The 16,129-nt window shown below is 47.3% G+C and overlaps 1 protein-coding gene across 1 annotated transcript; it reads left to right on the top strand.

The window, feature by feature from the left end:
• The first annotated feature begins 12,386 nt into the window (after positions 1 to 12,386).
• Positions 12,387 to 14,283, top strand: LOC123391796 (tRNA-splicing endonuclease subunit Sen15-like). Its single transcript, XM_045079337.1, is given in 2 exon segments — positions 12,387 to 12,442; positions 12,444 to 14,283. Coding segments are annotated over 2 exon segments (507 nt in total). The 3' UTR covers positions 12,895 to 14,283.
• The last annotated feature ends 1,846 nt before the right edge of the window (positions 14,284 to 16,129 follow it).

Consider the following 16,129-nt stretch of genomic DNA (forward strand, 5'->3'; position numbering starts at 1 on the left):
TTTATCAGGTGTTTTTCTGGCCATATCATGGTCGTCGGGCCCTGACAGTCACTGCTGTTGTCTCTTGCTCTTAACTTGTTCCTGACTTTGCTTCCAGCCTGTTTTCTCTGGGCCTGGGAAACTCTCAGGAACTCCCACCCATCCCTAGGAAGAAGTCAGATGAAGTTGAGTCTGGCTTGCTAACTCTGAACCATTAAAAAGGTATTTATTCTGCCTGCTTCTCCTGGGGAATTTAGGGTTTTGCCCCACCATGGGGTTTACCTTGGGATTTGAGATTATCCTTCTGCTTATTAATCACCAAAAGGGCAAAGTGAGGCTGGCACACACTTTGAGGCATAGACTCTTCCCAGGACACTCCACTCTACTCAGGAGAGCATTGTGGCTGAAGACAGAGACATCCTTTGTAAGGTCACACATTCCTCCTGAACCCTGGTCTTATCCCAGGACCTGAGCTTTGCACTCAAATGTGAAGGTGAAGATTCCATTTCCTCTGCCAAGTCATGTCTGGATGAAGTAGGAAACAAGGAATGACCCTATTATATGACCTCGGAGAAGACCTTGGGAACAGAAGAACCCCGTTGACCACTCAAGAAATCCCACCAAATCTATGTAAGAGGAAGAGAGAAAGGATGAAGAGAGGTTTTTCCCTTTTAATACCACACTGATTAAATTTTAGATTGTGTGTGTGTGTGTGTGTGTGTGTGTGTTTTAAATTTTGGTTCTCTAGATGGCAGAGAATTTCAGAATATCTGAGTAAAAATAAACTTACTTTTTAGTACTCTTGGAGTCTCTTTGAGATGATCAGAAGTTAAGAAACTCTTTTACTTAAAATTCTTTTTAACTTGTAAAGTGATCTGATAGGCCATCAGACTGTTTAGGTGCACCCAAAATAACACCCGATTTCTGAAACCACCGTATTTTACACTTTCACTTCCCACATACAATAGCTCGGTGACAAGAAACCATCTGAATGATGTGCGGAATTGAAATTCTCGGAAACACACTTAGGACCTGTTGTTCACAGTGCGTCTTCTCAGCCGTTCCTTCTGTCCCCATCCTGTCCCCATCCCATCCCCCTGGCATACTCCTGCCTCTTCTTCAGGAACCCATTCCAGCGCAGTCTCCTCAGCTTTACCCAGCAGTCTGCCCCACCGCCGGCAGGGGAAGCGGTTCTCTCCCTGGGTTCCCTCCTCTGTTAGAACTCTCCCTCGCTGTATTAGAGAGATGAGGTCCCCCAAGGGCATCCTCCGTGCCGTTGTAATCTATGGTTTACACACCTCTTAGATACACTGCCTAACATTTTAGACCCTCAGAATCTGCAAATCTCCCTTAACTCTACCCATCTGCCTGTAAAAAAGGTGTTATCCCGGTGTGCCTTGGTAGATCCCTGGGCATCTAGACCTGCGCTGGCCTAACGTGTATTTTGATGGGGTTACAGCTGTGAGAACAGAGGGGCACATGGCTACTGGTTTCCCGATGGGTGAGCTGTTTCTTTCCTAGGGCCAGCTCTTACTGATTTCTCAATCTCTGGAGGTAATGTGGTGCTAGATGCATAGTTTTATGTGTTGAATTATGTCCCCCCCCAAATCTTTACGTTGATATCCTAAGTCCTCGTACACTAGAATGTGACCTTATTTAGAAATAAGATGGTTGCAGATATAATTAGTTAAGATAGAGATCATACTGGAAGTAGGGTGGCTCTGTAACCCAGGGTTACTGGTCCTTCTGAAGAGGGGAAATCTGGATACAGACATGTACGTCAGCAGAACATCATGTGAAAATGAAGGCCACAGATGGCAAGCAGATCACTGGAAGCTGGGGTGGAGGCATGCAAAACAGATTCTCCCTCGTGGCCCTCAGAAGAAACCAACCCTGCCAACAGAACTTGATTTTGGGCTCTTGGCCTCCAGAACTGTGAGGCAATAAATTTCTGTTGTTAAAGTCCCCCAGGCCGCAGTACTTTGTTAAAACAGTCCTATAGAGGAATACACCTCGTATATCTCCTGGATAAATACTAATCAAGTGAATGAATGAACGAATGAATGAACTTTCCAGGGGCAAAGGCCCACTGAAGAGCATCTCATGACAACTCATGGGCCAGTCCACATTGTCCGATGACCTTAACATTGGGAGAGCCTCACCCCTTGGCAGCGGGTTGAATTTTGTGATGTCCCTATGAAATATCTGGTATCCCACAGGCTTAATGACAACTAGTGGGGTGACTTCAAGGGCGTGGGATAGCTGCATGAACATCTTTGCTTCTAAGGGGGTCTTGGAGTTTTTAAAAATGGAGGAAAGAACAAATGAGAAACCATGCAGTCTGACATGTCTTAATATGAAGCTATTTTGAACCTTTTATTCTTTTAGGAAAATACTTGCTTCTTTAGGGCAGATTAGTTAAGGAGCATACACATTGGGGTCTGAGTATGATAGGAGATCTCCCCCTGCTACAGCACTCTGGCTTCGTTCGGAGCCATGGTTGAAGACCAAGGTGGGGTCTCACACCCCAGTCCTCACTCATCAGTGCCTTTCAGCTGTTGCACTCACCCTTTTCTCCCTTGTGCCCAAATGTGAGGAGTCCTCACCATCCGTCTTTATCTATCTGTGCCTCTCATCCAGTTCACTGATGCTCTATCCATGTAAGGGTTTTATGTCTGAGTAGTGTCATGGGTTCCACTGGAGAGGTGGTGTGGGTTAAACCCAAAGATGTTGATGTCCTTAACCCCTCATCCCTAATACCCGGGAATGTCATCTCATGTGGAAATAAGGACATGCAGACAATGAAGCTAGATGAGCTCATCAGGGTTGAGTACTAATCCAGTATGACTGGTGTCCTTATAAAAAGGGAGAACGTGAACACACACACACACACACACACACACACGCGCGCGCGCGCGCACACACACACGGAGAAAATGTCGTGTGGGCACAAAGAGGGGATCAGGAGATGTGTCTACAGTCAAGGAATGCCACAGATTTCCAGCAAAGGCCCCGAGTGAGGAGAGGGGCCTGGACAGATTCCACCTCACGATCCTCCAAAGGAACCTGGAGCCCGAGCTCCCAGCCCCCAGAGCTGGGAGATGACACACATCTTGGTACTTCGTTACAGCGGCCCTCACTCACTAACGCAGGGGGTGATCTGGAAGTTTGCTCTCGGGAACAGCGGCTCATTTCGAGGACGGGCGTCAGTTGGCCTTTTTCCTTATACAAGCATCTCACATTTAAAGAAGTGGTTCTGGGTTGAGGATACCTGGCAAGTGGTCATCTCAGTCACAAACTTCCAAAAGTAGCATTGTGAAGAATTTGATTTTAATAGCCATCTTTTCTTTCATAGCTTTCTTCCTCCTCTGTTTCCTTGCTAGCCCCTCATTCTTCCTGGCACATGGACTGCCTGCTCTTTATGCCGAGGAGTGCTTTGGTTTGGGTGCCTGCTGCCCAGTTGCCAGGAGCCTCTGCCAGCCGCAGGTGGGAGGCTGTGGAGTGTGTTCTCGGGCTTGCTGTCCTCTCACAGACCAACGTGGGGACCTCCTCTGGCTCTTCAGCTTGCTCTGTGGCATGTGTCATTGCCGTATGGCCTTGCTGGTAGATGAAGGAGAAGCACAGAGTCCGAGAAGGCTGCTGCAGTCTGAATATGTGCGTCCCTGCAAAATTCTTATGTGGAAGCCTAGGCCGCCATGTGACGGTACTTGGAAATAGGGCCACTGGGAAGTGATTAGGTTCAAATGAGGTCATGTGGGTGGGGCCTCGTATAAGAAGAGGAAGAGACCAGAGCCCTCTCTCAGCCATGCAAGGACCCAATGAGAAAACAGCCCTCTGTGAGCCAGGGAGAGGGCTCTCACCAGACACCGCATCTGCCAGCATCTTGATCTTGGACTTCCAATCTCCAAAACCAAGGGAAATAAATATCTGTGCTTTAAGCCACTTGGTCTATGGTGTTTTGTGACAGCAGCCCAAGCAGACTAAGACAGAGGTTTTACTTTTCTGCTCCCCGAGAGCTGGGCTTCCTGGGATGGAGCAGAAGCTGTGAAGGCTGGGGTTTGAGTCTGGCCACTAATGACTGGCTGTCAAGTCAGAGCAGGGACAAACCAGCTGTGCCTCGAAGAGACAGGGTGTTTTCCAGCCTCTATTCAGTGGGGTTAGAAACCCAAACGTGTCAGTTCTCCTAAGTGCACAGAATTCAGCTAGCTTCCCTCTGGTTGGAGAAAGCCAGCCCCCTGTGTGCCTTCCTCAAGCGCATCCTCATTTGATGTGCTGGAGGGTCCTGGGACCTCAGACATCTCACTGTTGCTGAGGTCCTGCACACAGGAAGCCCACCGCCTCTTACGCAGGCACAAGTTAAGGGAAGGGGGGATGCAAGCGGTATCAGAGGCAGAAGGGAGGGGGCGGTCACTTCTAGACACGTGACACTCTTCCACAGGTGTTGCCCAGTACTTCCTCCTGGGCTGCCCAAGTGAAGGTGAACACTATGGTGACTCTAAAACACATCAACATTAATAAACCCTCCACAGAGTCCTACGAATAGATCAGTTTGCCTCATGCTTCTCCCTAACTTAGAGCCTGAATAGTTTACTTTTGTGGGCAAGTTTGGTTCCCACCCTTTGTAAGCATCGGGAGTAGCTCTTACTGAGGGTAATTCTGTCTGGGACCCTCAGGTGTGCAGCCTGTGAGGGGGGACGCTGTGCACAGAACAGTGACATACACGTGAGGCTGAGTGTCCTGCACGACTTACGGATGGAGCCGGGAGAGGCTGGCTCCCTGGGGCTCTGCAGCGCTGCCTTGGACCACACCTCTGGCATGGTCGAGAGGAGCAAGGGCCAGCTCTTCCAGCAAGGGCTGGGGGTTCCTCCACGCTTGACGAGTGGGGAGATTTTAGCAAGGACTGGGAGGCATTCTGGTTGTGGGGCTGTCACAAGCAAAGTCTGGCTTCACTGGATGCTGGGAGCAGAGATCTCATGAAGGGGTGGAAGACTGGAGATATTCATAGAAGAGATGGTTTCTGCCCCTGTAGCCCGGTGGGATTACACTTTGTCTTCCGGATCCTGGCTGTAAGTAGCTTACAAGGAGGTCAGTTGGGTGGCAGAGTATGCTGAGCCAAGAGATGGCAGAGAAGAAGGAGAAGCTCACAAAGCACAACCCAGGGCTTGGGTTGGCCAGCCACGCATGTCTAAAGGAACAGAGGGCAAAGGGTTACCCCTTTGAGCCTCTGTATCTTTAACCAAATTTGACAGGATCAGGGACCCCTGGGTGGCTCTGTTGGTTGAGCATCTGCCTTCAGTTCAAGTCATGATCCCAGCATGCGGGATTGAGTCCTGCATCAGGCTCCCTGCTCAGCAGGGCGTCTGCTTCTCCCTCTGCCAGCCGCTCCCCCTCCTGTGCTCTCTCTTTCTGTCATATGAATAAATAGAATCTTTAAAAAAATTTTTTGACATGGATCACATTAGAACCTACTAAGTTTGTCACCTGTAGGTTCTTATTCTTTTTCCATAAATGTTGATATTTTAAAACTCACTTCTTTCTTTTGTAATGAATAGGCGCTGAATTCTATGCACAGAGATGACTGTTTTGTTTATACTCACTTGATGGTAAATAGCACTAAGACATTTTTAAGGACAGCAAAACTTCCTTTTCTATTTTGTCAATAAGAACTTTCACTTTGGCGAATGGAGGACAATGAATGCTATTGTTCTGAAGCTCCATGTGGAGCAGAGATGCCTGCTGTGGGGCACAGGAATCAGCTTGGTGGAGGGTGCCCCTCCCTTTATTCCCATATGGAAAGAGACATCGCTCTGGGGAGCGTCTGCTCCTTCCCCAGCTATCTGTGGCCCACGTTAACAATCTTCTCCAGTGAATTTCAAACACTCTTGCCAATGAGCTGCAAAAGTACTTAAACTCTTTATTTGTTCTGGTCCTGAAATCAGAGTTACTCAGTCAACTCCCAAAGTGCCTGAACCACGAGAAGTCAAAGGTAAAATGACATGTTTTAAAGCTGCCGTAAATGCTGGCAACTGGACGTGATGATAAATCTGAGCCATTTCACATGGTCAGTTGGGTCAGTAATAAAAGATATGAACAAAAAATATATTTCTTCTTGCCTCTCGTGGCCATGAAGATCAATAAATTTTGTAAAATTTAAAGATAAAATGTGAGACATTTTGAATTTTATGTGAATGGCTTGCATGGTGACAGTAACCATGTTGTGGCCCTTGAAACAAAGGTAATTTATAGTTGATGGTTTCTTGGCAACATATGTATGTATTTTGGAGGTAATATTTAAAAATCGTTCTGCACATGGTTTCTGATAAAATGCATAACTCAGGTACTTGGAGTTGTTTTATAGGAAAAAGATGAAGGCACATTGTGTAGTTAGGATCCGGGCACGTTGCTCCTCCCTTGGGAATTATGAGCATGGAAACCTGGCTCCCGCCAGGGAATGATAAAGTGTGCCTGTGGAAAATGAGTCCCGGACTTGAGCTCAGTGCCAGAGTGCTCTGAAATTCAGGGCTCTCCCAGGACTGTCTGCATTGTTGCTGTCTCGACTGTGACCACTTGAAGCTGCGGGGGCAGGTGGGACAGGGGAAGGAGGATTCCCTGCCTGAAAGGGGGGGTGCTGGGCCGTGTGCTGCCACTAGGTCAGTGGGTGCACTGGATCCCCAACCTCCACCCAGACTTGAAGCCTTCCTCTCCTGATACTTAGTTTGAGAGGACTGGGTAGAGGGATGGAGCTGGAGCTGCTGAGCAGGTAGAGCTAGCACAAATGGTGTGGAGAGATGGGCAGGGCCTTGACACACAGCCAAAGTAAGAAGTTCAGGTTTAATGTTGCATCTAGTGGGGCATCATAGGAGGATTTTAAGCAGAGCAATGTCACAATCTGGGTCAGACTTCAGAAGCTGTGTGAGAGGGGGATGGATTGGAGGGATTTGGAATGGAGATGGGGCGCTGAGTGAGGAGACAGTTGCATCATTTGGGTAAGAGGGAGAGTGGCTGGGACCCAGGTCATGGCTGTGGTCTAGAGAAGTGAGTGGAGCCCGCTGATAGAGAAAATGTGGGAGGTGGGGGAGAGGGGGCACTCAAGGGCAACTCTGAGGTTCTCACCAGAGCAGTCCGTGCACGGTGATGCTCTTGACTGAGATGGGGGAGCATAGTGGGAGAGAGATGGTGTGCGCAAGGCACACTGTCAGGGTTAGCTATCCTTGCATTCATGCCTTCCTTCTAGGATTGATACAGTCTAGACGCATCTTCTAGGGAAAGCCTATCTTCTGTGGGCCCCCTCCAAATGGAAGTCTCCCAGACCTCTCAGACTTAACTTGCCTAAAGTGAGACTCTTTCCAACCAGGAATCTGTGCCTTCATGATAATGCCTGGCAGCTATTCCTGCAGACCTGCTGCAATTGTCCTAAATATTTCCTAGATATGATCTCATCTCAGAAAGGGCCCTGGGGGGGGCGCCTGGGTGGCTCAGTGGGTTAAGCCGCTGCCTTTGGCTCAGGTCATGATTTCAGGGTCCTGGGATGGAGCCCCGCATCGGGCTCTCTGCTCAGCAGGGAGCCTGCTTCCCTCTCTCTCTCTCTGCCTGCCTCTCCATCTACTTGTGATTTCTCTCTGTCAAATAAATAAATAAAATCTTAAAAAAAAAAAAAAAGAAAGGACCCTGGGGGGCAGAGGTGCCTCTCAAGGAACCCGGATTTATCTAGAGAGTACGTATGGGATGAGAAATTTAGAGGGCCTGGCCTGAGCCAGTAACTGTTCTTCCCCAGCAGGAGGTGACTGCAGAGGATGTTAGCAAGGGGGCGGGACAGCAGGAGAAAGACGGTGTAGAAGGAAGGACGGGGTTGTGTGTTGAAAGCCCTCCGGAAAGGTGATGGAAGTGGCCAGGCCCAGGACTTGGGGACCTTGAGATGGACATGTTGTTTTGTCCCCAATCCATGCTGTTTGAGTCCATAGGGCGGGATAAGGGGATTCTGAATGCAGAGTTTGCAGGTATGGGCCGTGGGACTCATGGCAAGATGTGCTGCTGGCCCCTGACTGCTGAGCACTTCAGCTGGGGGCACCCCTCTGAGTGGGAAGGGTGTCTTCTAGAGACTGCAGGGTGGGGCCAGGCTGGTTTGGGCTGGTTAGTCGCTGCTGACCTTCTAGAGTTACCGTATTAACCCTGGAAAGCCCATTTTCTGTCTTCCATGTGAGAGAATAACCCCTCCTCATTATTTTTGATCTCTCTTAACTGTAGGCTGAGTTTACTTTGTAATGAATATGCCCACCAAAGTATGATCTCAGAGGTGACAACAGAAGCAAAGCAGATGGGCTCACATTTCCCTTCCTCTCCAAGTCTTACTTGGCCCTGGGAGGTGGTGTGTTTCTTCTCTGCTTCTCCACTACCTGCTGATCAGTGACTGAATCTAGAACTGCTGCTAGCCTCTATAGGGTCTTTGCGCACATTAGAAAAATGCACACCTTTCCTAAGACACTTCCCTGTCACCTGCAGGAAAAATGTTTTCATGCAAATTGGCAATGCCTGTGATGGGAGGGGAATGTGTCCTTCAGAAGTGGCCCGCATCTGATGCTCCTACACCACAGCCCATGGGCTCCTGAGCCAGGGATTACTGCCCATTCTGGGGTTAATGTTCCCCTTTGCCACCCACACCTTGAACTTCTTTTCTGGGCCTTCCACCTGTACGTGGTAGAGGCCTTAGAACAGCCAGCTATGGGGCTGGGAGCAGACAGCTGCCAAGACCATGTGAGCAGAGGACAGAATTACAGCAAGCTCCTAGTGATTAATTACTTTTTATATGAGGGGCTAATGTTTGTGCCCATCATTTGGTCTCTCAGTTGGCAAAAGCCTGGTCTACATGTCAAGCTGTCTGGCAGGCTCAGACTGGAACGTGAGGGCTGCCTCCCTCATTCTTCCCAGAGATCTCTGGGGTTCCCAGGCTCCCCACTTTCCCCTGTGGCTTTTATTGTGAACAAGACAGACAAGTTCAGAGATAGCTCTTTGAGATCTTGCTTACATAAGTACAGTCTCTACAAAGGAAAGAAAAAACCCAGACCTTGATTTCGTGCTTTTCAGACCATCTTCAGTCCCGGTTTCTGGGGCTGACTTTAGGATAATCCTTCCTTTCCTCTTGAACAATTTTCCCACACCCCTGCCTGCCCATCCACAATGGATTAAAGGAATGGAGGAGAACATCCCAAGTCCCAGAGGGAAAGGTGCCAGAGCTGTGAGAATGTTGCTCTAGACTTTGTAACGTGGCCAGCATTGGTCTGAAGAAATAGAATCTGACATAGAAAGAGCTCTTGAGACCTCAGAAATTACCACATTTGTTAGAGAAAGTTACTTGCCCTAAAAAAAAAAAAAAAAAGGATTCCTGGTCTGTTATAGTTTAAGTTTCTTTGTTTTGTTTGTGTTATTCAGAGAGAAAAAAAGTTTTAAGTAGCTTTAATGTGTTCTGCAAAGAATATGAAAGCTATTCTATTATAGATCAGGGAATTAGAACATACTTAAAAACACCCCCAAATGTAGAGAGTAAAACAAATGCTGTTTTCCTCAGAGAAACCCCCTGGGCAATGTACACTCTAACCAAGCCCTGAAGGGACCCGCCCAGAATCGATCAGGAACTGTCCCCTTAAATTTCCCCAGAAGCCCAGGCTGGCCCACAGAACACCAGCTGGCTGGGAGCAGAGATGCTTCTTGTTCCTGGCCCTGCTTTTGTTTACAGTTTGACTGTAAACAACTTTGGACTATTTGCAGAAAGCTAATGTACCTTCAGAGAACAATCTGCCACCATTTAGGATCCTGATGAGACAGGTCAATTTTGAGGCCCTTTCCAAACGTAATTCGAACAAGTGTTCTGAGCGTGGAAGCTTCGTGTGAAGGAGCATGTGGTCTCCCACAGGGAGGACAGAGATGCGGGGCGGGGTGCTCACTGAAAATCGAATTCAGATGTATTTTCAAAAAGCAGCTTTGGGGAGTGCATCTGACCTGCCTCCAGTCAAGGTCTGAACTCTCATACCAACTAGGAAGAACAGAATGGGCACTCCCTGACCATAGGAATTTGATTGCAAAAGCGGGAGCTCTCATCCCCAGATTTGAGTCCTAGATGGAACTTGAGTTGTAGCTGAAAAGGAATCCCAAACTTTCGTCACTGCTAAAAGCCTTCTATGCTTTGAAATATTTTTATTAGTGGAGGAAAAACTAATCACATGCTGAAAAGATTGTATTTCATTAAAATGCACCCATGTAACAGTTAAAGGAAGGCAAGGAGAGGAAACATTTAACCCACAACTTGCTGAGTTTCATTCGACTGGATTGTTGGAGTCACTGGAGACATTTCTGATAGTTTGTGCTGTGGGGTCTCAGCCTGTACTTGGTCCACAGACTTAGGGTTCTGTATTTGCAAGAGAAGCAAAGTCAAGAGATCGGGAGTGAGGCACCTGCGCCGGCCTCTTAGAGGCCCAGAGTGGGAGCGGAGGGATGGGTCTTAGCTGCGTCCATCTGTCTGTCAGTACTCTTGCTTAGCTCCCTGGGCAGTCCCCAGAGGAGTGCCTCCCGAGGGAATGAGTAGACGATGTAAGCAAGAGAGAGGCAAAACACCTGTCCAACCCTTTGCAACAGGCTGGAGTCACAGGGCGCAGCCTGCACAGTTGCAGGGGTCCTGCACTCAGAAGGGCCTGGTTCCGTGCTCTGCTCTTGCCATCTTGCAATTCTGCATGCTTTTTGCTCGGAGGACCCCACTGTGCACAGACTCCTGAAAATTATGTAACTAATCCTGATTGTGAGTCACGTCAGTCACCCCAAAATAACAACTTGGGCGCATTAGGTGGTCCTGCTGGGTCTGAGAGAGGTCATGGGACTTCATAAACTACTGAATCTGTTATCAGGAAGTCACTGGCCCTCAAAAACAAAGGGACTCTTACCAGGTGTCCATCAACAACAGATGAATGGATAAAGAAGGTGTGTGTGTGAGTGTGCGTGTGGGCGTGCACGCACACACACATACACACTTACACACTTGGTGGAATACTATGCAGCCATCAAGAATGAAATCTTGCTGTTTGCAAAGACATGGTTGGAACTAGAATGTGTTATGCTAAGTGAAAGAAGTCAGAGAAAGAGATTATATGATCTTACTGATAATGTGGGATTTAAGAAACAAAACAAAGGATCATAGAGAAAGAGAGGAAAAAAACAAAGCAGTATGAAACCAGAGAAGGAGACAAACCATAAGAGGCTCTTAATCATAGGAAACAAACTAGGGTTGCTGGAGAGGAGGGGGATGGGGGGGTAATTTGGTGATAGGCATTAAGGAGGGCACATGATATAATGAGCACTGGTGTTCTATGCAACTGATAATTACTACCTCTACCTCTGAAACTAATAATATACTATATGTTAATTAATTGAATTTAATTAAAAACAACACCAGACCGTGCCCTGAGTCAGCCCTGGGGGAACTTGAATGCTTGGAATATTCCAACCACACTCCTGTTGGCTGCTTTGGTCCCCCGGGGTTTCTGCGGAGACCTTCAGTGGGGAGGTGGAGGTGAAGAAAAGAAGCCCAGGTGCTTATCAGCAGCTTGGGATGTGCAGAGGAGTGAGCGGAACGAGGAGGTCAGCTGACCCTGCGCTCACAGAATGTGCAAGCGGGCAGACACATCCCAGCAATGTGAGGAGAGGGGTAATTGGATTACAGGGAAGCACTCTGAAACTTAGAATGTTTTGAAGAAGTAGAATGTTCATGCTTTCTTAATTTATGTGCTAACTCATCTCAGAAAGAATTATTAAATTGTTTTTTTTTAAGATTTTGTTTTTATTTTAGAGAGAGACAGAGACAGAGAGACCGAGAGCACAAGCAAGGGGAGCAGCAGAGGCAGAGGGAGAAGCAGACTCCCCACTGAGCAAGGAGCCCGATGTGGGGTTCCATCCCAGGACTCCGAGATCATGACCTGAGCTTAAGGCAGATGCTTAACTGACTGAGCTACCCAGGTGCCCCACTAATTATTAAATTGTGATAACAGAACTAATAATGTTGCTACAAATAATAATCACAAAGAATATATGATAAAATGCCAGACACTGGTGATGAAGTACTGGGCAGATATGTGTTTTCTCATTTGAGCCTTAGAAAACCTTTGTGGGGGGCACCTGGGTGGTTCAGTGGCTTAAGCCTCTGCCTTCGGCTCATGTCATGATCCCGGGGTCCTGGGATCGAGCCCTGCATCGGGCTCTCTACTCAGTGGGGAGCCTGCTTCCTCCTCTCTCTCTGCCTGCCTCTCTGCCTACTTGTGATCTCTGTCTGTCAAATAAATAAATAAATAAAATATTTTTTAAAAAGCTATTAGGCTTCTGGCCGGGCTCGGGGCGCAGTGCACCACTGGCTCGTCCCCCTGCCCGGCATGGCAGAGCGCGATGATTCCGAGCCCACCCCAGGCTGCAGCAGTCTGGGCCCCGGGCGGTGTTGGCGGCGGCGGCGGCGCCCACCCATGGGCTCCGGAGGACGCCTGGATGGGCACCTACCCAAAGTATTTAGAAATGATGGAATTAGATATAGGAGATGCCAGCCAAGTTTATATAGCATTTTTGGTTTACCTGGACCTCATGGAGAGTAAAAGTTGGCATGAAGTAAACTGTGTTGGATTACCAGATCTCCAGCTCATCTGCCTCATCGGTACTGAGATAGAAGGAGAAGGATTACGGACTGTGGTGCCTACACCCATCAGTGCTTCCCTCAGCCATAACAGGATAAGGGAGATTTTGAAGGCATCTCGGAAATTGCAAGGTGATCCAGATTTGCCAATGTCTTTTACTTTGGCCATAGTGGAGTCCGATTCCACGATAGGCTACTATAAACTTACTGATGGATTTATGCTGCCAGACCCTCAGAATATTTCCCTTAGAAGATGACACCTGTACTCCCTGATGCTCACTGTGGGATTGGATTTGAGATCCATCAGCCTAGTTCATCTTTTATCTCAGAGATAGTTAGGGTTGACTTAGCTGGTCCCATTCCATAAATTTTTCTTTTTGAAGAATAAAACTTTCCCAGATAGAAGAATTTTTTTGTTCATAAGTATAGGGTAGTTGCTCTAGAATTTTTTTACCTGGACACAGTTTAATTACAGTTATATACAAGTTGGTGCTTAGGATGTGTTCAGAGAGGTGGAGCACGTGTTTCTTCTCTCATCCCCCACCCATAGCTGCCTCATTGTTCCTTGCTGTCTTCTGCTAACACATTGTTGAGACTGTCACCTTTCTCTAATTCAACCCTCTCAGTGCCTTTTGGCCACTTCAGGTAGCCCGCGATGGCATTTCTTGGACACATGGACACCTGGAGAGTTTGCTCAGTCTGCTTTTAAATCCCCATTAGAAAGTAACAGTTTTCTTTCCATTGGTTTTTATGTGGCATTTACTATTGACTTTAAATCAGAAGAAAGGTATGCTTATCCAGAGTATAAAGTTACATACATGCTAAATTCATAGGGACCAGAGAGGTGCTACTGATTAATTACTTCCTACCTAATAAAGGAAGTACTAGGCCTTGCTTTCCATTCTTATTACCACCACCCTTATTATATCAGAGTTAGAGTATTACAAGAAAGATAGTAAGGGACGGTGTCAGACTTAAAGACATCTTTATTAAATAGACTCAGTTACTCCACTTTTGTGGAGTTACTCCCAATACCTCCCAATTATGTTGCCTAGAGTATAAAAATTATATGCACAGAGACATTCTAAGTGGCATTAATTATAATGGCCAAAATAATAGATCCCTTAAAAGTTTTAGGAAGGGGTCAGCAAACTTTTTCTGCAAAGGGCAGAAAGGAAAGATTTTAGTCTTTGCAAACCATATAGTCTCTCTTAAAACTTCTCCAATGTGCGTTTATAGTACAAAAACAACCATAGACAATATGTAAATAAATAGGCATGGCTGTGTTCTAGTAAAACTTCATTTACAAATGCGTGGCCATAATGTGCCAACCCCTGGTAAAGGAAATGGTTAATAAACAGATAGATAGCCAATGAATGGTATATTATATACTCATTAAAAATTAATGATAAATGAAAAAATAAGAAAATATTTAATTAGAAAAGCAAGCTATGAATGGCATATGAATGGGTAAGGTCATGGCTGTCAGTGACACACCAAGCATATAGTAAAAGGGTGACAAAGTAAATGACTGTTCCTATAATAGGGTGGCAGAGCAATAAATGGGTGACTTCATCTTTCTTTAGTATTATAATTTTTTCTTTATTTGTATTACTTTTTTAATAATGTTTTAAAATAAAAAATAATCTTGAATAAAAAAGCTATTAGAAAACCTTTGTGGGCAAGAGGTTAGTGTTCTATAATGAAAGTACTAAAATAAGGGTAAAGGTTGCACAATTGTAGCAACAACGTTGTTGAAGTAGATACATCTCTGAGTAATGAAGTATGCTACTATATATTACGCACAAACATAAATGTGTTCCGTAAGCACATCAGAGCTTGTGGGCATCTGTGGGACAGTATGTATTACAGTGTGCTGCACTGACTGCCCTCGCTGGCAGAGGAGTACAGAGGTTCCTGTCCCAGCCCCTTGAAGGCCGCCTGACCCCAGGCCCCTAACCTTCCTGGGACCTGCCTCCTGCTCTCCTCTCGCTGCTTCTGTGAGCAGATAAAGTAATTTTGCTCAGAGTCTCTGTTGACAGAGTCACCTCTTCAGTGCATGAAAAGAGTTCTCATAAGCAGGGAATACTTTTTCCCAAAACAATTTATTGTGTTAAAAAAAAAAAATCCCCTAATTCGAGGGAATCCTAGTCAAGAGTCTCTATTTCCCGGGTGTCTAACGTCTGCGTGCCCACCCTGTACTGCGGCAGGCCGAGCATGCCATGTGCTGCTCAGGATGCCCTCTGCTGTCTTCGGCAAGCACCCACCTCGTCCCCAAAGCCTGTCGGGGCGTCCCTGGCAGCATCATTCGGCTTACCAGCTACACCTGCAGTTAGCAGCAGGCTTCAGGAAACAGGTTGGCTCTGGGGCCCTGCTGTGTCTTCAGGCGGGGTCTGTGGTCAATGCACCCACCGGGCATCATTTCACCCAAGGCAAACAGAAGAGCAGTTGTCAGTGCCAACTGTTCGTGGAACTTAAAATAATAGGTAGAGAGGATTTTGCATTTAGCCAGTGAGCAGTAGAATGTAAAAATGGGCTCCTGTATATTATTTAGCAGGTGTCCCATTCAGAGACCTTTGCGGACAGTGACCCATTCCCTGGAGTAATAGGGGATTATCTCCATGGTCGTATAATTACCAGGAATCCTCCGGCCATGCACTCCGGGCTCTGCCCATTCCCCCCGACCCAGGCCGAGGGGCTGTTGCTGAGTCCTCATAAACACTGGGTCTGGCTGCTGCCATGCTGGGAGGAGGACATCAGTGGTGTGGATGTCTGTAAAGGCTAACCTGGATGAAATAACAGCCTCACTGCCCTCCCTTAGGCTCTGCCTCAGGTCAGACTGCCCAAAATCTCTGAATGATGTGGAAAAGTGCCCTCTGGGCTTGACAGCTCACTTTTCACCCAGCAAATGGGAGGAAATGGGAGAAGTGTTGCCTTCTCTGAGGCTCCTGCCCTCCAGCCACACCTGTGTCTACTACATCCTTGGGGGCTTTAATGCCACTTCTTCTGGGAGTCTATTCTGACTACACACAACCCCCATAGGGCTGGGTCCCTCCCTGTGCTCCGTGGTTCACAGGACAGCTGATCCCTGTTCTCACCGCATGATGCTGAAATTCCTAGTCCTGTAGCTGGTCCCCTTGTGTGGCCCTGGCAGGGGTATACCTCAGCAGCCTTGGCATTCCTGACTTCCTGCAAGGGTGGTTACTCATCTCTCTGCCTTCTCACCCTGACCTAGTCTTTCTCAATGGACGGCACCCTTTGTCCTGCTAACTCCCTAGTCCAGAAGTCATGGGCAGTGGAATCAGTCTTTGGCATTTTGGGGAGAAGTGGCCTTCGTGACTTCACACCCCAGCCACAATCCCCTTCTGGATCCTTCCCAGTGGGTGTCGTGACCCTGTAAGTGTTGTCCCTGCACACATTCAGTGAACCTTGACTGTTGTCTGTGAGCAATGCGACCATTTCTTTCCATTTCCCTCCTGCCTTCTTCCTATT

The sequence above is a fragment of the Mustela putorius genome, unplaced genomic scaffold, assembly GCF_011764305.1.
Source record: "Mustela putorius furo isolate JIRA1106 unplaced genomic scaffold, ASM1176430v1.1 tig00000281_pilon_pilon_pilon, whole genome shotgun sequence".
NCBI classification, from domain to species: domain Eukaryota; kingdom Metazoa; phylum Chordata; class Mammalia; order Carnivora; family Mustelidae; genus Mustela; species Mustela putorius.